Source organism: Microtus oregoni, unplaced genomic scaffold (genome assembly GCF_018167655.1).
Source record: "Microtus oregoni isolate MIOR12 unplaced genomic scaffold, Mior012 000030F_ref0000283, whole genome shotgun sequence".
NCBI classification, from domain to species: Eukaryota; Metazoa; Chordata; class Mammalia; order Rodentia; family Cricetidae; genus Microtus; species Microtus oregoni.
This window is the reverse complement of record NW_024543089.1, coordinates 26,132,444-26,154,652: the sequence shown is the minus strand read 5'-3', so window position 1 is coordinate 26,154,652 and position 22,209 is coordinate 26,132,444. Positions and strand designations below refer to the sequence as shown.

Sequence of the window (22,209 nt, the reverse complement as noted above, 5' to 3'; positions counted from 1 at the left end):
AGAGAGTTAAGGAGATGGAGGAGTGGAGTGCCTACTAACACAAGCTTCAGCTCTGATGTCCTAAGAGGTGGAAGTATGTTATCATCTTCAGAATGATGAAAAATGCTATTGGATCCTAAAGAAAATTTAGTATATGGAAAAAAATAAAGTCAAACCAAAAACATGCTTTGTCTCTATAAAAGCTAAAATAATCAAAATATATTATGAAAATTGCTTTGCTGTTATGCCTAATTACCTTGCAGCACAATAATGATTACAAGATTATTTTGATCATTTTAACTTTGACCAGAATAATTATAACGGTGTATTCCAAATATTCAGGCGTTGAGATTTATTATTTTTAAACAAATATTTACTGAGCTCCTTTATTTGTTTGGCACTACATTGAGAATAACAGTTACTCTCTGATCCACAGAATCAACCAAGCAGGGCTATAGGTGCTCACAGAGACTGAGTAATAATCACAGGCCATGCATGATCTAAGCTAGGTCATCTGCATATACATTACATTACAGCTTGGTGTTCTGGTGGGACTCCTAATAGTGTTTGTGGGGGGGGTCTCTCTGATGTTTTTGCCTGTGCTTCAGACCCTTTTCCTCCTACTAGGATGCCTTGTCCAGTTTTGATATGAGGGGTCTGTGCCTGGGCTTACTGTAATTTGTTATCAGTCTTATTGAGAGAAATAACACAGGCAAGCGTCTAGTGGAGACTGACTATGGACAACACATACACATCTATTTATTCTCCCTTGGGGGTCTGGTTTGAGACAGGATTTCTCTATGTAGCTATAGCTATCCTGAAACTCACTCGGGAGATGAGGCTGGCCTCGAACTCAAGAGATTCACCTGCCTCTTCCTCCTGAGTGTTGGGAATAAAAGCATGTGGTCACTACTGCCCAGTTCACCATTTTAAATAAAAGTAAGGATGTCATAAGAATATCATTGATTAATGCTTCAATAATTAATCAATTATTAGCAAAGCTGATTCTGAAGAACAACAGTTAGTCAGAAGGGAAGGTTAGAATGACTTAGAACTCTAAGGCAAAATACACAGGAAATAATTGGCCTCAGACTTGAAAACTAAAAGGACTACATGCGGTGTCGCTCCCCTGAAATACACGTACATAGAGTCTTAAGACAGTGAAGGTTAAAGAAGTAAGAGTCAGGTGAAAGAGAGGCCTTGATTATTAGGCTAAAGAGCTGGCAATTTTCCTGCTAATGAGGAAGCACTAAAACTCTGCCAGGATGAGGGTTCAGATGAACTGCTTTGGCTTCAGCGTGTGGGATGAAGTGGTGGCGCTCACCACCGCAGGCCTGTCAGAAGCCGGCTGAAGTCATTTCAGTAATAGATTCTGGGAGGATCTAGGTTAGGCTGTGAAGAATTGAGGGAACTGGATGGAGGTGACAGATATGTAACAGTTACAACAGAAATGTCTTAGTGATTGATTGCATATGGGAGAAAAGGGGGTAGTTGAGGATGGCTTTCTGACTTAGGCAAAGACATTGCAGAATGTCATTTACTAAGAGAGAAAACAGGCAGATTGATAAAGCTTTGTTTTTACTTTCTATTGATTTTGGCAGTGGACCTAATAAATCATTAACTTAACTAACTTTACTTACTGAGTTTGAACTTAACTGAGACTTAATTTGTCTAGAGAGCCATGGCATGTTAAGGAGTGCATAAATTCAAGGGTAGGGAGGAATCTCAATTTAGATATATATTTAAAATACAACACTTTACGTCATTTGAAGCCGTCATACAGCAAAATGATACTAGCAACTTAAAGAAACACAAGTTTTTTTGAGATGAGCTAAGTAAGAACTCAGAAAAATATAGAGAAGATATAACCACAAGTAAGAAGAAAACCTAATCACAAACGTCAAGAACAGAGACTGTTTTAAGAGAGAGCAAGTAGCCAGCAAAGGAAAGTGCATGACTATGGGCTGGTACCATAGATTCTGGAAGGAAATATAAATATAATCAAGAAGAACGCTATTATGCACATCTACTGAGACAAAGGACAGCATGCAAAAATGATGTTGAAGGAGAAAAAAAAACAGGATACAATAGGCTATTCCTCTTGAGTAGTTCACAGACGTTGAGGAAGAAGCAGATCTGTATAGTCTGAAATATCACAAATAAAAAGTACAAGAACATACGTGCATAATAACAGCTATTTTTAATGTATTTTTTTATCCATACTTCCTTGCATACACAGAGACTGAAGCAGAAAGTTTACAGGCATATAAACCAAACTTAAGCCCAACAGTTAGCTTTGTAAAGAAAGACGGTATATGACTGGGTGAATGGCCGACAGGTTTACATCACTTGACAGTTTTTACAGCATCAGTATTTCCAGATCTTATAAATACACTTAAAAATACATTTTAGGTGGTCGTGGTGGCTAATGCCTATAACCTGGGCACTTGAAAAATACAGATGCACGAAGGCTGGAAGGTCCTAGAGCAGGGCTGGGTTACACAGCAGAATACTGTGACAGGAACACTAAGAGGAGAAAGGAAAGGAAGGAGAAACAAAGGAAGGAATCTTAAAATCCTGTCAAATCTCAGGAGGTGTCTCAGCAGGTAACAGCCATGCAAACCTGATGACTCGCAATCAATACCTGGAATCAATGGAGGAAAGAAAGACCTGACTTCCACAGTTCCATACATGTACCATGCACCACGTTGTGCATGCCTGCACACACACACACACATACACACACACACACACGTACACACCCAGATACTTATAATAGACAAAAATTCAAAATCTGTTTAATTTATTTTAAAAAGAGATTGAGTAAAATTAAGATTGAAAGATAGTCAATTGACAATTAGATATTTAAGAACTTTAATAAGAAAAGGTTTGTAAAAATGAAGCAAGCAGAAAACAATAAATTGAGATGAACTGGGAAGAAAGGCATTAAATAAAATGGAAAACTCAAAGAAACTGGTAATGGCAATGGCAAAAATAAAAACCAGTAAAGCATATTTCATATGAGGGGAAAAAAGAAAAATTCTCTGGAAGCTTCACTGCTTACTCACAGTTTAGAAAAACTAAGAAAGACATGCAGAAGACAGATGTCATTTTCCTATGAAGTTCACTTTTCAGAAAATTACAAAGATAGGAATCTGGCCCCAGACTGCTTTCCCTGGTAAAACAGGGTAATAGGCTCCTGGCCTGGTACAGACCTAGGCAGAAAACAACTGAATTACAACAAAATCCCTGATGTTGTTTTGAAAAACACATCGAGGGGAGAAGCAACACAGCAGAAAGATGGCCTGGAATTTTTTGCTTGCAACCTTTGGAGGAATTAATCAGAACACCAATAAGAAAAAAAGCTTCCCATATGCCTGCCCGACACGCTTGGCTGCTGCTGTTTAAACTATAGTAGGAACACAAACAAGCTTTTGAATAGACAGTCCTCACCTCAAGAGTTCTACCTGTAGGACAGGCAAATTGCTCCTTTGATGGAGCCTATAGGCAGCCTTCTGAGAGTCAGATGAGAACAGCCAGCTTCGGTCATTTGAACAGGGAGCATCAACTAACACCTGCAGAAAACAAAGACAAACAGTGCGAACATACTTAGGAAGAGGAATATGGCACAGCTACATGACAAACAGCATATAAATAAAACCGCTGCCTTAGGGATCCAACATACGACATGCTAAGTCCTTTGATGTACTTGTCTCTGATAGTTCACCAAACATTTTCCTAGGCAGTGTTAGTGTTTGTTTCAATGCAGAGAGGGGGCATTAATGAAATAAGTCTACTGATATCTAGTATTTGAATTTAATATTCTTTTTTGTTTGGGGTTTTCAAGACAGGGTTTCTCTGTATAGCCCTGGCTGTCCTGGAACTCACTGTGTAGACCAAGTTGGCCTTGAACTCAGAGATCTACCCGCCTCTACTTTCCACGTCCCGGGAGGAAAGACATGCACCATTACGCCAGGCTGAATTAATTGAATATTCTTGATGACTACACATGAGACTTACAAAAGTGACTCATCTTCAGCAAACATAACTGTATTTCTGGACCCACAGTATTTATTTCTTTTTCCTTTTTTACCCTAGTAAAATTATACATTGTTGGGGGCTGAATCCAGGGCCCAGTGTTTATTTTTAAGAATTAAACAAATTCAATTTTAATTTACTGAAATGGCTTTTCTTCATCTATCTTACTCTGATATGAAATATTCTGAATTAAAATAAAATGTACAAATATTGTTACTTGTTGGAATGATAACTGATCATTTCCAGAGTAACTCTGAGGTACCAGAAAACAGAAAACATTCTATAATCCCCAAACCCAATGTCACTGTTTCCACTGAACCATACTAACCATCAAATGAAAAATGCCTCCACATCCAGTTTATCAAAATCTCCCAGAACACTGAGGAAGTGTACCATCTGGAAGCAGAAGGCAAAGAACAACAGAGCAACACAATACCGTATCACTGGAGTCTGTCAGCTTTTCACAGTACAATAAAAGTACCTTGTCAAACGCTTCAGGCTGGGCATCTCCCATTTCTCTGCCATCCGATTCAGACACTTTAATTCCATTTATCAAAGGCTGTGGGATGAAAGATTCCAACGTCTGTCTCAGCCATCTCACTCTCAGACTATCATATTCGTTACAAAGAAGATAACCTAAATGTAAAAGATTAAAAAGTTCCGGAGCAGTCCGAGGCAACAGAACTGGGAAAGTTTTACTTTTTAACAAACAGACTTCAGGAAAATCAATCCTTTGCAGCTATATAGAGATATGGCTCAGAGGTAAACATTAGGATAACTTTAAAAACAAAACCACATACTTTATTAAATATTTGCCATGTTAAGCCTCACAGCCTCCCAGAAGCGCTCATGTTTATTCAATCAAGTTTAATTTGTGATGTGAAACTTACAGATTCCTAGAGGTGCGGCACAGCCATTATCTCATGTATGATTTTCACCCTGAAGTACCAGCTGTGGAGAGTAGGCAATATATTCTGATAGGTGTGTAAAGTTCCTTGCTGGGACAACACATTCATTTTAAATGAAGGAAAGTAATAGAGTGTCAAATAAAATGGATAAGAATATAAGCTACCGGTAAGGAAAACATGGGTTTAAACTGAGCTGATAGCCTAGGACAGTTATTTAACTCTGTGACAGCCTTTGTTACCTTATGGTGATTGGTAAGATGGGGATCATACCTACGCAATGGTTGTTATGATTAAATGGGACAGAAACTCAGAACAAGATGGTGGCTGAAGAAATGGTGGCCTCCCCACAGAGACAATGGTTTAAGGGCACAGGGAGTCAGGTAAGAGGCAGTGTCTGGTCTCAGCACAGAATAAGAAGAGCTGCAGTGAAGAATGAAAGAGGTGTCCTTGTCCATACCCTTCTAGTTCTAGGCAGTGGGATGAGAGGCTCCTCTTACTTGGGGGAGGGGAAAGGAATCAAGTCCAGACTTTGACTTGAAACCCAGTAGCATAACCTGCCACAGTGGAACCCTGTGCCTAGTAATCTTATAGCTCTTACACCGGGCTATTGCAGACTGTGACTGTGGGTTCTCCTTAGGCAGGCAGGTGCTGCCACCACTCCTCCACCAACCCTGGGAAGCAGAGTGAGAAACGAGACTCCAAGTATTGGAAGTGTTGTGGATATAGGTTGATAGGTCTGTTTGCTATGGTGCTTGTAGCATTGTTTGTTATCTGAGTTAGTTGGAGTAAGCTAGAGTCAGGAATGTTTCATCCCTTGTAAAAAGCCTGTTAAAGAATTCTATATCCTTCATTCCTTCCCATGTGATGTTTTATATGCTGTTCTAATAAATTCAGAGCTAAGTTTCTTCTTAGGGATCTAGCCATGGACACAGACACAAGGACAGACAAGATAAGACAGCAGTCAGCCAAGCACAGATTCAGATTTATATAACAGATTACAGATAGAAGAGATGATGGAAGACACAGGGAGAGAGAAGTAAGCAATTCAAACCTGGGCTCGCTCTTGGTAAATCTACTCCAAGGCCAGGATTATGATTTCTTTTCCTTAATACAATACATTCACTTGAGGTTGTTACTACTGTGATAAACTGATGATAAAGGACCCAGTGCCAGGCTAGTACAACTAACACCAGGCAGATCTTAGCAATCCCAGTCCTCAGGCTAATGTCCATGGACAGAGCTCCTCAACTGTCTGAATGCCACCATCAACTGAACTTGTAATCTAGCCAGCATTTCTTATGGTTGGATATAAATGCTCTGGACCATGAATAGACATAAATCCACCAAGGAACAGATAGTATATAGCAATGTAGGTCTTAGTGTCCCTCTGTTACGATGATCTTAGTAGCCAATATACTATGTGCACAGTGTTTTTAACCATGGAACTGCCAATTCCATTTCTTCCCTGGCTCTAGACAAATCAGGGAGAGTAGCTGTCCACCTCATGGCAAGTAAAGGGAGGTACTAGGGTACTGAGACGGTCAGTGAGTAAAGGATCTGCCACTAAACCTGACAACCCGAGTTTGAGCCATAGAGCACAGAGAAAGGAGACCTTTAATTCCTGAAAGTTGATCCCCAGGAACACAGGAGGGGAGGAGATAACTGACTACTTCAAGTCATAAGGTGACCTCTATAAGCGTGCCCCTGCAAGAGTACATGTGTAGGAACATGTATAGGTAGGTAAGTAGGTAGGTAGGTAGGTAGACAGATAAATAGCTAGGTGTTGTTGATATTTATTTAAGGAAATATAAGGGAGTATACATTAATCCACCAATTAAAGTGTGGCACAGAAATAGATATAGCTCTATTGCCTGTCCATAGGCCAGTGACTGCAGCTAAGGCTATCCCAACTTTGGACTAAGGTTTGTAATGACAAACCACTACATTTAAGCACTCCTCTAGTTCATTCTAAATTACATACCTACTGAATACGTGACAAAATATGGTTTGGGGAATCAGGGAGCTGAGCCAGCAGCTACAACAACAACAAAAAACCCAACAGTGGAACTGTGATAAACCTGGACTCAGGGTGCCATCTAGTGCTGAAATACCAGAAAGTTCCACAGACTCACACAAACCACTTAGAACTCTGGAGAGTAGGCACAAACATAGCTAGATTATAAGGACTGGGAGAAGTAGCTAATGTCTATACACAGCCTATGTCATAAGTCAAGCATCAGAATTCAAAGAATCATGACCAAGTCTAACGTATAAAATAAGATAAGAAACTGACCATAAAACAAACCATCCCTGGCTAATGGAAACAGCTAAAAGTAGCACTTTTAGGGAAACTTAGTAAGCTTCAGAAAACTCAAGAGAAATGACAGATTAAAGCAACTTTTAGAAATATCAAATATTTAAATGCAACAGAAGGCAGAAATAGCAGAACAGATCAAACAATGACAACAACATTCCAGTTGCCTTGAAATCAGAGTATTTGGAAATATACTGCTGGAGAAATACTAAAAAGAATAGAAATGTGAAAAAATTCCAGCAGATATGAGGGAGTAGCTAAAAAGGCAAATACAACTAAACAAAGGGTTCATTCTAGTATTTTCTACCAGCAAAGGTTAACCAGATGTCTAAACCTTACCACTGACCGCAAGAAAAATTTCCCTCTAGAAGGACTCCTGTCCTTGTGGAGAAGCTTGACCATACTACCCCATTAAGCTACATCATCCCTTGTGAACAGTTCAAATTTTACTGTTTAGGATCATAGGTATTTGCTCTTTCTTCAGTAAAAATCAGCACACTGCAAAAACAGTAATACTTTTAAAAAGCCAGTCCATCACTGTGGTACAGGTGAAAGAAATACCACATCTTTCTGGATCAACGGACAGACAAGCAGACTAATGCTTTAATTACACGAAACCCCTCTGTCATCCAAAGCCACAGCCTCGTTGCCTAAAATAATGTCCAAGGTAAAGAAATTCAATGCATAAATCGCACATTTAGTATGGCCTTCATTTTAAGTTTTGCTTATGGAAGCACTGACTAGCGTTGCTTCTGCATTGCACATTTGAATAGTGTGGCTAACTAAATTTGGGTTTTCAATATCACCATGAAGACATCAGCGCCTTGGAGGGAACCATTATCATTAGTCTATTTGATGAAAAGCTGCTTCATTTGGGAAACTAGTGGTAGTTCACTGTTCTTGAGGAAGACTTGCCCTGTCTTCAAAGTCCTAAAGTGATCAGTTTATAACCTTTGTGTTTCCGAGCCAATTATCTTCATCACTACAAATGTGTAAAGTATCTCTAACCTATGAATGAGGTGGCTTAAAATTAAAGTGCAACTTGTTAAAATGGAACTAGACTCAGGTATTTCTCTCCCATCTCCTACACTATTACATATTCTATACCTAAAATTAATAAGCTTGTAAGAGTCAACTAAGAACATCAAGTAACATAGAAAGAGTGGGTGTAAAACAAATACTCCTTATAATAAATGAATTCACAAAAGCACCGTCAAATTATAAAAATAATAATGTAGCCTTACTATTTACTTTTATTTCTTATACCAAACACATAAAGCTTCAGGTGCAGCGTTTTATCAGAAATCTAAAACATACAGTGTATTTTTTTTTCTTTTAAATATTAATATATCTGTACCACAGTCAAGTACAACTGGCTTCACATTTTGAAAATGCTTCCAAAGGAAGAAATAAATTAGCAGTCTACATGCTAGAAGATGCATGTCCTGGGGGAAAATAATACCTTTCTAAGAGACAGGCAAGCTTGGAGGATCTGAAGAAATTGCTGTTTAGATCATCCACTTCCTACAGGCATCTCCTTCCACATGGCCACTCACCAACTTTATAAATAGCCAGCTTCTCACTCATACATAATCTGAAGGAAATATGCTAGAGTTTTGAAACCTCCGGTACAGTAAAGAAGTAGCGTTTAAAACACTAAGAGGCTGGAGAAAAGGCTCAGCTGGTCAGAGTGCTTGCTGCTCTTTTAGAGGACAAGAGAGTTTGAGTGTGCACATCTGGTGGCCCACAGCTGCCTCCACCTCCAGTTCCAGGCTATCCAAAGCTCCTTTCTTACCTCTGTGTGTGTGTGTGTGTGAGTGTGTGTGTGAGTGTGTGTGTGTGTGAGTGTGTGTGTGTGTGTGTGAGTGTGTGTGTGAGTGTGTGTGTGAGTGTGTGTGTGAGTGTGTGTGTGAGTGTGTGTGTGAGTGTGTGTGTGAGTGTGTGTGTGTGAGTGTGTGTGTGAGTGTGTGTGTGTGTGAGTGTGTGTGAGTGTGTGTGTGAGTGTGTGTGAGTGTGTGTGTGTGAGTGTGTGTGTGTGAGTGTGTGTGTGAGTGTGTGTGCGCGTGAGTGTGTGTGAGTGTGTGTGTGAGTGTGTGTGTGTGAGTGTGTGTGTGAGTGTGTGTGAGTGTGAGTGTGTGTGTGAGTGTGTGTGTGTGAGTGTGTGTGTGAGTGTGTGTATGTGTGAGTGTGTGTGAGTGTGTGTGAGTGTGTGTGAGTGTGTGTGTGAGTGTGTGTGTGAGTGTGTGTGTGAGTGTGTGTGTGAGTGTGTGTGTGAGTGTGTGTGTGAGTGAGTGTGTGTGTGTGAGTGTGTGTGTGAGTGTGTGTGAGTGTGTGTATGTGTGTGTGTGAGTGTGTGTGTGTATTTTTGCATACACCCCCCCCACACACACATGCAAAATAAATCTGAAAAAAAAAAACAACAACAGTGACTTCTTTGTTGAAAGAGTGATGTGTTAACAACTAGGCAAGCAAGCAATCGGGCTGGAAACTTCCTTTAGAAAAGCTGAGAACACTTTAAAGAATGCTCACCTAGGCAATCATTAATATAACGCCCGCTGCCCCTGGTAGCTTGCAACCATAACTCGGAAGGAATTTAAGCAACCAATGTAACCAGTTTAGCAAGGCTCCCAGTATTTCCGTTTTTTTTTTTTAATCAGTGTGAACAGTAAGTAAACCTAAGATCATAATATACAACCAAATTGAACTGGAACTGAACTATGCCACATCTAGTAATCACTAACATTCAGAGAAACATGAATTAGGGTTTTAAAAGTTTTAGCAAAATGATCACTAACATTATTAAGAAAGTAATTTATAATGAAATAGATTTATTTTATGTGTGCATGTGTGTACTCATGTTTATGTGTGAGCACACGTGTGGTTAAGCAAGCATGTAGAGGGGACAGAGGTTGACTTTGGATATCTGTCTTTGTTCATAGCTCTCTACCATAGAGACCTTCCTGGGTCCTGTCAGTGCTAAGAACACATGTGCAGGCAAACATGCACAGCATTTTCTTTTAAACATTGGTGATGGAGGAAGGTCATTGGCTAATAAAGGAACTGCCTTGGCCCATTTTATTGGTTAGAGGATAGGTGGGAGGAGAAAACAGGACAGAACACTGGGAGGAAGAGGAAGTGAGCTCAGAGTCTTGACAGCTCTCTCTCGGGAGCAGACGCCTGAGGGAGACGCCATGCCCCGCTCCCGGGATGAAGATCCGACCCAGGATGGACATAGGCTAGAATCTTCCCGGTAAGCGCACCTTGGGGTGCTACACACAGATGATTACAAATGGGCTAAATTAGTATGTGAGAATTAGCCTAGAAGAGAATGGGCCAAGCAGTGATTAAAAGAATACAGTGTCGTGTAATTATTTCGGGGCATAAGCTAGCCGAGCAGGCGGCCGGGGTGCTGGGAACGCAGCCTCGCCGCCCTTATTACTTCACATTGGTACTGTGAATCCAAGTTTATTAGGTCCTTATGTTTACATGGTAAATACTATACTGACTGAGACAGACCCCCAGCCCCTGGACTTAACACCAATATCAGCAACAATAACAAAATCACTATAAAAGAACTTACTCCACTGTTTAATACTATCTTCTCTCGCCATATGTGGTTATGAGAAATTGACCTGTGTTCTAATAGTAAAACAACTAATTTCAAAGAGCTTGAAGAACAATGAGAGTGTAGAGTACTTCTTCAAATACTTTCATTGTGATTATGTGCTCAAGGGTCATAACCTTGGTACTCCAAAAAATGTCAAATTAATTTTACCTCTTACTACTTTTTTAAATGAGAATATTCAAAAAATTGAAGTATTTTATGTGTTACATAGTATCCATCTACTAAACAGAACTTGTTTAGAACCATATGGTCCAAGAAATAACACAACAAAGTGGTTTTAAGTGGAGTTTTGTGTGTTTGACAACGAGCTCTGACAATGGCATCCAGGCAACCACTCAAGTGTAAGGAACTCAGTGGCAGAGTACTTCCTTAGTCCGAGAGGCAGTCTGAATGCCATCCCCAGTACTCCTCAATCATGTTTTCCGTTCTTACTCATGGTGTCCTCCCTAACTCACATTTCCCTTCATCCATCTCCAAAGCGTCTGAAACCTGCAGATATGACAACTGTGGCTGTGGGAGGACAGACAGTACCTGGGGAAGCACACTGCAGCAGGGCTACTGATTTGCCTCCAGGAGCAGCACACAAGTCCAGAACGGTCTCCCCGTCACTCAGTTCCAGAGCCAGTACTGGGAGAAGAGAGGCAGCGTTGAGGAGGTAGTACTTCTTCAAGCTTCCAGTCCGATGTCTCTCTGAAGGCATTCGATCTGGAGATCGGCTGAGGTAACACTTCATTGATGTAGGGTAATATGGTAAGGACCCAGGAAGGATTGTGTGATAGCCCCTCAAATGTAAGTCCTTTTCCAGCTCAAAGGGATAACTGAATCGGTTGAAGAGGACTGCATATTGCCACAGTGATGGAGATAGTAGAACATCCCTACGGCAGAAAAAGAGCACTAAATGAGTCAGTATCACGAACTAGTGTAGTCTTACATGATTAATAGGGTGAATGTGGTCCTAGGATTACACTCCATCTGCTGGTGATTTTTCAGACAGGATCTGTAATGGTTAATCTGGACTGCCAGTGTTACAGAGCTGAGAAAAAAAACAACTATATTTAGTGATGCACTGTTCCGTATGTATCTATGAGGTGATTAGTTCATGAGGCTCTTACCTAATCAAGAGATTAATCCTTGCTGGATTTCTACATTAAGCCACAATTGGGGATGATGAAAAGTTGGATGTGAGGCTTGTTTGGGAGGTACGAATCACTGGGGTGGGGCCTGGGAAGGTAAATTTTGCCTCAGCCCCTCCTATTCCCTTACCTATATCCAGGGCCTGTGAATGGCTTTTTCCACTTTGCTCTCCTCACCCATCATGAACTAACACTTCTCAATGCATGAGCAAAATAAACCTACCACTTTCCATCATTTCCATAGCTACTGGCATAGCAACCCCAAACCTAATACAGGATGGGTCTTCCCAGCTTTTCCTTTTGCCTCATAAGGTCATGATGTGGCCACCCTGACTTTACTTAAAAATATAATTTAATTAATTAATTATGTAAGTGACACACTCTGTTTGTCTTAATATTAATTTTGATTAATGTATTTGGAATGGAAAAAAGATTGGGAAGAAAGCAGAGGGTAAGAGAACCTCCTTTACAAACTGAGGATACTTGCAGCTAGGTACAAAGTCAGGCATGGCTATCACCTGTGCTATAACTTGGTGTTGTGTGCCTGTAACCCCAACATTGAGAGGTCAGACATTGAGCTCCCTACCAGTTAAGGGCAAGCTTCGAGTTCAGTGGCAGACTCTACTGAAGGCTTTAGAGCAAATGCAATAGACAAAGACGCTTGAAGTTCTGCTCTGATCTTTGCATGCATGTGCTCAGATACACACACCCACACAGGCATGAGCAACCACATACTCACATGCATGCACCAAACAAATCTCTCTCTCTCTCTCTCTCTCTCTCTCTCTCTCTCACACACACACACACACACACACACACCACGTGTTCTGTGGTTTTTAAACTGCAGACCAGAGAAATGCTCTACTTACCTTTACTTCCATACCCACTGAAGTCTTGCCCTCCAAAAGCGGCTTGCCTAGAATTTACATAACTTTGCATCTGCCACAGAGCAGTTTTGTTGGGCATAGAGAGATGGCTTCGTAGTGGTTACAACTGCCTACCAGTCTTGGAGAAGATCCACATTCAATTCTCAACACCCACATGGAAACTCACAACTGTCTCTAGCTCCATTCTTGGGGATACAATGCCCCTATCTAGCTGCGCAGGCTCCTGAACACACATGGTGAGATACACACGTGCAGGCTCACACTCACGCACATAAATTAAAACAATACTTTTTAAATAAAATAAAATCCAGGAAAAATAGTTTTTAATCTGTCAGTATTTGCACAAAAGGTTTTCTTTAGTTACCAAATTTAAGGTCAGGGAGTGACCCAGGGAAAAGTAATATCATAAAAATAACATATTTGAAGGAATAAGCACTAAGCTCTCCTCCAACAAGAATAAAGGATTTGCAAAGCCAACTTTGGTCAACTCTTCAGTAATAGAATTAATCAGGTGACACAGGGTTCAGATGATGCAGAGCCAAGGATGTGAAAACCTCCAAGGACAGATAATGTAGGCTCCTGTCAGAAGTTGGACCTTCCTAGATCTGTATTCCGTCCACCATTAGGTCTTCCAACAATCCCAAGCTCCCATCAACCAACAGACAATGCAGCAGGAAACACTTAATTTATTTCCTAGCTGACCTTTCTGGCTGAGTTGTTTGGAAGCCTCATTAACCATGGTCAATTAAGTAAATTCCAGCTACTACTCCCTCTGAAGTTGCTTATGTGAGAAACGGCTGGATTGAAATGTAACACCTGTGACGCATGCCTGCCACGTGAATTTCAATTACACACGAATTGTGGACTGCTTTTGCCTTTCATTGCCTCTTGCTTACTATGGGCGGTGCATCTAGTTTACTTACTTTGACTCTGGATCCTGTCTGGAGTTACTGAATCAGCAGGATAGGGCCTGCTATTTTTGTTTCATTTTTCTCACTTACTGTGTGGGCATGCATGTACAAGCAAAAGTGCAGGTGCGTACACACCTCAGTGCCCGTGTGGACTTCTTGGGGTCAGCACTCACCCACCTCCCACCTTACCTGAGACAATGTCTCCCTTGTTGCTGCTGCTGCACCTAGTAGCTCGGGCTAGCCAGCCCTCCGGCTTTCAGGCAATTCTTCCTCCACCTCCTGTCTTGCTCTAGGACTACTGAGATTATAGGTGTGTGCTGTAGCACTCAGTGGATCTGAGCTAAGGTCAGGCCTGCTTAGCAAGCACTTTTACCCATGGATCTATCTCCCCCACCCAGAACACAGAGTAGTGCTGTTACCAGCTTTGGTCAGAGCTTAGTCTTTTCAGTGGTCAACAGTGAATGTTGATTCCTGGCCAGAGTACTAAGAATAAATGACTGCTGAATTTCAGGCTGTGATTGACACATTTGTATCACAGTCTTACCCATGGCTCAAGGAACATTTTGGAAGAAGCAGAAGGAAGAGAAAGATGGGTATAGGTGTGGATTGCTGACTTCCTGGCATGAGATGGCTGTTGCATTCTTGGACTCACAGCAGAGTAGTTCCATGCAACAGATCTACTCAAGATTGGACCAGTCAGCGACTTGCTATGAAAGGGGAAGAGACTCATGAAGACTTACACACAGCTAATGGTTAGAGAGAGACAGAGAAACATTTTCTTCATTGCTGGAGCCACTGGTATGCTGCCCAAGCTTCTCCAAATTGTAACCCATGCCCCAACTGATAACCCTAATGATTTTCATTAGGTCACACACGCAGACACTTGCACACACACACACACACACACACACATACATATAAGACATGAAAGTAGAACCAGGCAGTGGTGGCACATGCCTTTAGTTCCAGCACTTGGGAGGCAGAGGCAGGCGGATCTTTGTGAGTTTGAGGCCAGCCTGGTCTGCAAGAGCTAGTTTCAGGACAAGCTCCAAAGTTAAAAAAAAAGAAAGAAAGAAAGAAAGAAAGAAAGAAAGAAGAAGTGAGGGTAGATGGGAAGAAAAAATATTACCATGAGTGGAATGGGAACAAGAGAAGGTAACAGACGGAGGTTATGAATATAATCAAAATATATTATGTACATCTGTACATGTATGGAACTGCCATAATGAAACCTATTATGCATAATTAATATATGCAAGACCCTGTCTCAAAAATCAAAACATAAATATAAATAAATATACCCAGTGAAACATGACTATATTGGATTTGACACCTGTCACTGTTCATTTAGAGCTCATATTAATGATTCTTCAATAAGTAGAAATACATTAGTCCTTTCTTTAACTTTTTCCATTATATTTTATGCTTCAAATCCTTTTTGTTCTTTTTTTAGGTTTTTAGGTTTTGTTGTTGTTGTTTTGGGGACAGGGTTTCTCTGTGTAGCCCTGGCCTGCCTACCTGTCCTGGAAACTTACTCTGTAGACCAGGCTTACCTCAAACTCAGAGATCCACCTGCCTCTGCCTCATGAGTGCTGGGATTAAAGGCATGTGCCACCATGCCCAGCTTTTAATTCATTTTTATTCACAATTTTATCCACACGTTGGTGGCATGCCCATTCACATACACACTTTGCACGTAGTATAATGTTTGCTTTCCTTGTGGTTTTAAATATAAGTGTAAAAATAGTATTTTCTATATTTTATTGTCAATAACGAGTACAAATTTGCTTAAAATTTGATATTTATTAAACATAAGTAAATCTGTTAGGAAGCTGGTATCTTAATGAAATAAGTGCTGTCGAACAATGGTCTGTACTCTGTCACTTGTATTTTCATAAAATGCAGTAGCCAGGAAAAAGTAGAGGCAGGGCAACAAGCACAGGAGAATTCTGTCTGTAGTCGTCACCCAGACACAGAGCAAGTAAGATGAGAACGCATCACTGATATAAGTTACCAAGCCATGTAACATAGACAAGAGATGCAAGAATTAGTTAAATAAGAAAAGCCTGAGCAACTAGGCCAACGAGTTTATAATTAATGTGGACCTCTGTGTTTCTATGGGACTGAACGATTACGGAACCAGGGAGGACAGGAAGCTCTGTCAACAAATAAAGCTTTTGTTTCCACATATCTATAGATGACTTTTTTTTTTTTTTGCTAGAATGATTCAGGGTTCAAGATCAATTTTATGCCTATTTTGGATTTTTATAAAGCAGAAAAGATTCCCACTTAGGTCAGTTAAAATGGAACGTTTTGTAAAATTAAATACACCTGCCAAGTTTCCCTCCTTGAATTCTTCTGAATTATGTCTCCAAAAACGCTACTGATCCATCACCAAAAATATTTTAATGAGCTGTCAATTGCAGCTGCTTAGTTTTGATGAAATCAAGCCCTGGAAAACATCTCAGCTGTCAAACAATTTTCCATTTACTTTCTAGGTCCTAATGTTGACATCCCATGACTTGAGCATATGTGGATTTTGATGCCCTAGAGAAATGCTTTATAGAGCTGGATAAATAGCTCAGAGATTAAGCATTTGTTGTTCTTATAGAGAACCCATGTTTGGTTCCTCGCATCCACATGGTGGCTCCCAACCACCTGTAATTCCATTTCCAGCAATCTGATAACCTTATCTGAACTCAAATACTAAGCACTCACAGGGTACACATATACACCCATGCTAGCAAAATACTCATACACATAAAACAAACTAAGTAAATCTAAAACATAATTTTCTAAAAAAGAGAAAAGAAGGAGAAGAAGAAGAAGAAGAAGAAGAAGAAGAAGAAGAAGAAGAAGAAAAGAGAGAAAATCCTGATTGTATGGAAGTCAAGATAAATAAAGCATAAAGCATGGCTCTCTTTGTAAGTGTATACAGCATAAATGTGGATTCTGCTTTGTTGCGGTTTTTGTTTTTTCTGATAGGAGGACCAGAGAAAGGCACGTTGGGAATTACTGGTTTAGGTAGATGGGACAGCACTCTTCTGAAGGGGCTCAGAGACTGCTAAGACTGTCTATGCCTACGAAAGTCTTTGATTCACGTTTCTTATGCTTACACAACATGCCAATTCATCGTTGTCGTCTTGCTAAGATTTCTTTATTCATGCTCTAAATGAACACTACGCTTTGGCCATATGCTATTATATAGTCACGATATAAAACTCTGAATGTTTAAATCTTATGTAAAGTGACTTTAAAAGACAATAAATAAAACTGAACTTGAACACAGTACTAATGTTCTTACTGTCCACTAGAGGGAGCTCACTAGATCATGTTAAAGGCTGGGCTCAGAAAATACAGGACACATGGAAACACACTTAAGTTGTTTCCAAGGCATTTCATCTTCGTCTTTATTTTTCCAGTGGTTTTATCAAGGAGCTAAAGGCTTCTCACCTTTTCCTGGCAATGTTTCCTAGGAGTTGTCTAAGACCACTGGAAAACACAGATACTTACACACTATGATTCATAACAGTAGAAACAGCAACAGAAATAACTTTAGAGATGAGGGGATCACCACAACATGAGGAACTGTATTAAGGAGTCACAGCATTCAGAAGATTGAGAACCAATAGTGTATATATTTATGAGAATTCATTTCCTCTCTTAAATAACAATGGAATAAGTCGGGCGGTGGAGGCACACGTCTTTAATCCCAGCACTCCAGAGGCAGAGGCACGTGGATCTCTGTGAGTTTGAGACTAGCCTGGTCTACAAGAGCTAGCTAGTTCCAGGACAGGCTCCAAAGCAACAGAGAAACCCTGTCTTGAAAAACCAGTAATAATAATAATAATAATAACAACAACAACAACAATGGAATAGATACTATTTTGCTTGTCTTACAGATCAGGACAGTGTGCAGTGATTTTCTTTTTTTTTTTTTTAATTTATTTATTAAAGATTTCTGCCTCCTCCCCTCCACCGCCTCCCATATCCCTCCCCCTCCCCCAATCAAGTCCTCCTCCCTCATCAGCCCGAAGAGCAGTCCGGGTTCCCTGCCTTGTGGGAAGTCCAAGGACCTCCCACCTCCTTCCAGGTCTAGTAATGTGCGCGCATCCAAACTGCCTAGGCTCCCACAAAGCCAGTACGTGCAGTAGGATCAAAACCCAGTGTTATTGATCTTGACTTCTCAGCAGTCCTCATTGTCTGCTATGTTCAGCGAGTCCTGTTTTATCCCATGCTTTTTCAGACCCAGTCCAGCTGGCCTTGTTGAGTTCCCGATAGATCATCCCCAATGTCTCAGTATGTGGGTGCACCCCTCACGGTCCTGAGTTCCTTGCTCGTGCTCTCTCTCCTTCTGCTCCTGATTTGGACCTTGGGATTTCAGTCCAGTGCTCCAATGTGGGTCTCTGTCTCTGTCTCCTTTCATCGCCCGATGAAAGTTAATCTCCTCTAAGTGATGCGCTACAAGATGCTGAGAGCTTTGAACCCACACTCCTAATTAGTAGAAGGAAGGCAGGGTATACCTGGCAGAGGGGACATCATATCTAGTACCAAAGGCACAAAAGAGCCTCTTTGCTCCTATCATTTTGCACATGGTGAAGGCAAACCTGTGGGCGGGGTGACATGCTGGAACATGGCAGCTCTGAGAAGCAGCTTGACAGAGTGGTTAAGAATAATCCACAAGTCCTCTCCAAATACATAGGATGTGTGCCTTCTCAAGTAATTTAACCTCTGCATGTCTATTGGTGAGTGGAAATAACTGTACCTCAGAGGGCTGGTGGTGTCAGTCTAAAATGATGAGAGCGCTACCTGGAACACACTACCATGACAGTGGAGGCTAAAGCAAGCCAACAGCAAATACAGAAGGTGAAAGATGATGGAGACAGCAACATTTCAGAGAGACGAGGATGGCTACCTAAACAGCTATGACAGACAGAACTTCAAGTGTATCCAAATAAAAACATGTCTTAGGGAGAGGCAACAGCCCTTGGCAGCCAATTTTTCTTTCTCTATGGGAAGGAGTGATCTCTGGGAATATACAGATAAGAGTTCCCAAGACTATGCAGTTTCCACAGCACCTACAACTTCAGGGATCCCAGAGGTCACACCCAGAGTCAAAAATTCATAGAACACAATGAAAACTGCTGTACTCGCAATCATGAACATTAGGGACTACAGCAAAAGCACTGAAGTTCAAATATATCATGGGAAGAGACAACTCACGGGACTCTGTTGGCTCCAGTAGCTCAGAGAAATCTAGCTTTTCCTGGCAGCAATGTGGGGTAATCCTGTCAACCAAGGATGCTCACAGAAACTTAGCTGTTTTGCAGATTCTGCCATGGAGACCTAACTGACAGTCCTTATAGTCAAGTTTAATTAGTCACCAACCTCCCCGGGATGTTGTTCCTTTATCTGTGGTCTAGAACACCCTCTGTAAAACAAACGGGTAGACTAGCAGGTGTGGCACAAAGCCCCAGAAACACATCTCAACACCTATCAGGACAGTAATAGGACACATCAAGGGCTTAGAGATGAGCTGAGAAAAAACACCAGACACACTTCACAGTAACCTTTCTTCTTTATTACAAAGATCCTAAAGGTCTAATGGAGTAAGGATACAAGACTGACAGTAAGGCCCCCAAAGGAGGAATGTAAGTCAATCCTGAAAGCAGCATAGGTTTAAAGAGAACAATAGCATGCATGTGAGTATGCCGAGCAGGAGGGCAAGAGTACCTGCTGGAAAATGCAGGTAATGCACTGAATCTGCAAAAGAAGTGCGGAGTGTAGGAAGACATCAACGTGGACAAAAGGTTAAACAAAGCTCTGCTGGGAATGGGACTTTCTTGAAAGCAACAAGCTGGAAGCAAGTACTGCAAAAGCTGAAATATGAAAACCCATTGCTACAGAAATTTGAGAAACATCAATCACTTTCTAGATGAGAGAGAGGTAGGGCAATGCTGAAAGAAAAATCCTTACAGGACATTATGTTTGCAGACAGTTATCAAACAAACATGTCATTCAGTTCTCTTCCTATGCTGCCTTCATGGTCAGCCTTTCTAAGATTCTAAATTTCCTACAGCAAATTTAGTACATGTTTATGCAAAACTTAAGTTACCATGAAATCCTACCAAAAGGGGAGATGGAACAGAAGGCACAGCTAATTAAATGGCTTTGAGGTTCACTGCTCATTTTGTTCAGGGTCAAATAGTAATTTATATGTCTTTCTGGGTACACGAAGTAGAAAATCAACTCATTACAGGGTATGAATAGCCAAGTTACTAAAAAGTCTCTAGACAAACTACTTCTCGCAATATTTTTTGTTTTCAATCACCCAAGTATGCTAATTATATCCCCAGTAGGAGACAGCACTGTCAGCAGTGGGAAATTACGACTAAGACAGACTGGGCCAAAGTCCCACCTCTACTTACTAACCAACTGAATGAATGCAGAGAAATGACTTTAGCTGCATGCTATAGCCTCAGAGGAAACACTGAAAGCAAACCTGAAGTTTGTTCCCAGGAGGACACAGGTAGATATTGTTTGCATACAATAGTCACGCAGACAGTGTGGTTCTTTAGGTAGTCTATGAGAATGTTTACATACTAAAAACCTCATGAATTAACTATATACATCACTATGCATTTTTTGATAGAAGGATCACTATGAAATGCAGGATTGTTGAAATAGCTGTTGCATTTCCAATTATATTTATAAGATTCCCGAATATCTAACCATCCTAAAATCATCTTTGACCCACTTTATATTTTACTATCTTTATTAATAAGACCTAATTTCTGTCTTGAACTACGCTTCAAGCTGTTCTGTGAAAAAAAGTTAATCTAGGAATTTAAAACAATCCTGAGAAGCTACTGTCTGAGCTACGTTGAGGACTATCTGCAGTCAAACCACATTGTTCTCTTTACCACACACAACACTGGGCAATCTACACCCAGCCCTTATTGTCTGGTTCCTTCTACCAAGTTAATTCCAAAATTACCAGTGGCTTTCACAGGCACCTACACACATCAGTAAATAAAATACGCCATTTTTGCTCCATGTTTCTGGAATGTTTCCCATGCCTCTCCCATTTACTTCTCCCACGAACAGACTGCATGTAAACTACACAGGGGTATAAGGTTCTTGTATTCCAGGGGGTATCATATATACATATCAGGCACTCCATATAAAACCCCATTCACTATCATTCTGATCAAGATAACAAATGTTTTTGTCTCTTAAAAAAATCACTGAATTTACTTCAGGGACATGGAGTATGAATGAGCACGGAGCTCAGAGGACAACTTACAATGGAGTCCCCCTTCTGGTCGCCAGCCTTCCCTCCCCACCAACTGAACCATAGCATCACACGGCCCACCGCTGACTTTTCTGCATTATATGCTTATTTTTAAGAAATACATTTAGACTTGTCCATGTGCCCATATGTTCCAAATGCAGACATAATGGTTACTATGACTGCCAAATAAGCTAAGATAAAGGAGCACTGACTTTAAGGATTTGTTATTTTCTGAATTTCCGAAAGTGAAATTTCTTCAAGGTTAGGACTTTTGTTATGACACTGTTTTCAAATGCAGTGCAGTTTCATTTTTACAGATAAAAGTAATTGCTTCGGAGGAGGGCGCTCATTTTTACTATCACTTTCTTTCTCCATGATTTGAAACCCATTTGTGGCCTGTACCCACAGTTCAAGCAGGAGAGAGCAGCTAGTTGATTCCTTCACCTGTATTTTGTTTGTTTGTTTTGTTTTTCGAGACAGGGTTTCTCCGTAGCTTTGGAGCCCGTCTAGGAACTAGCTCTCATTGCCCAGGCTGGCCTTGAACTCAAGATCCATCCGCCAGTCTTCCTCCCAAAATGTGTATATACAATTTTATCTGCATGGTGCCGCTCTCATCAAAGAGGTATACCACAAGCTCCCACTATTGTGTCAAAAACAGCAAGAGATGAATTACACTAACCTTACTGTACTCCAGGAATCCCCAAGTTCTTTGGAATACTGTTTGTCAAACTGGTCCAACACAACTCTGCATATCTGTTTTGCGAGCTTCCCATCTGATTTTGCATTCAGCTATGATGGTAAGAGAAAATTGCGAACGACACATTGTGATATTAACAAATTTATTGAAATTTGACATTAACATGACCTTAATTTTTTTTGTTTACATCCGTATTTATTCGTTGAGCATTTCATTACGTATTCAATGTATTAATAACCGTGCCCACACACGTCTCCAACTTCTCAGACTACTACCCGTGTTCGGTTCTCTCCCAACTTCGTGTCCGTTTTAAAAATAATACATAAATGAAATGGGTGGGAAGAAAAGTCTCTCACAGCGACAGTCACCTACTGCCAATAGCTACGTGGCCAAGAGAGAGGCTTCCTGTTTTTAAAGAACTAC

General features: G+C 40.7%; 1 protein-coding gene across 1 annotated transcript in view; it reads right to left on the bottom strand.

Annotated features, from left to right (window-relative positions):
- Nsun3 (NOP2/Sun RNA methyltransferase 3) overlaps positions 1–22,209 on the bottom strand; it is a 43,554-nt gene that overhangs the window by 20,804 nt on the left and 541 nt on the right. Inside the window, exons 2-5 of the mRNA XM_041678572.1 lie at positions 21,769–21,878; positions 11,396–11,739; positions 4,499–4,653; positions 3,433–3,554 (exon numbers count right to left, since the gene is read on the bottom strand). Of these exons, the coding sequence (XP_041534506.1) occupies positions 3,433–3,554; positions 4,499–4,653; positions 11,396–11,739; positions 21,769–21,878 (731 nt within the window). The remainder of the gene's footprint in view (positions 1–3,432; positions 3,555–4,498; positions 4,654–11,395; positions 11,740–21,768; positions 21,879–22,209) is intronic.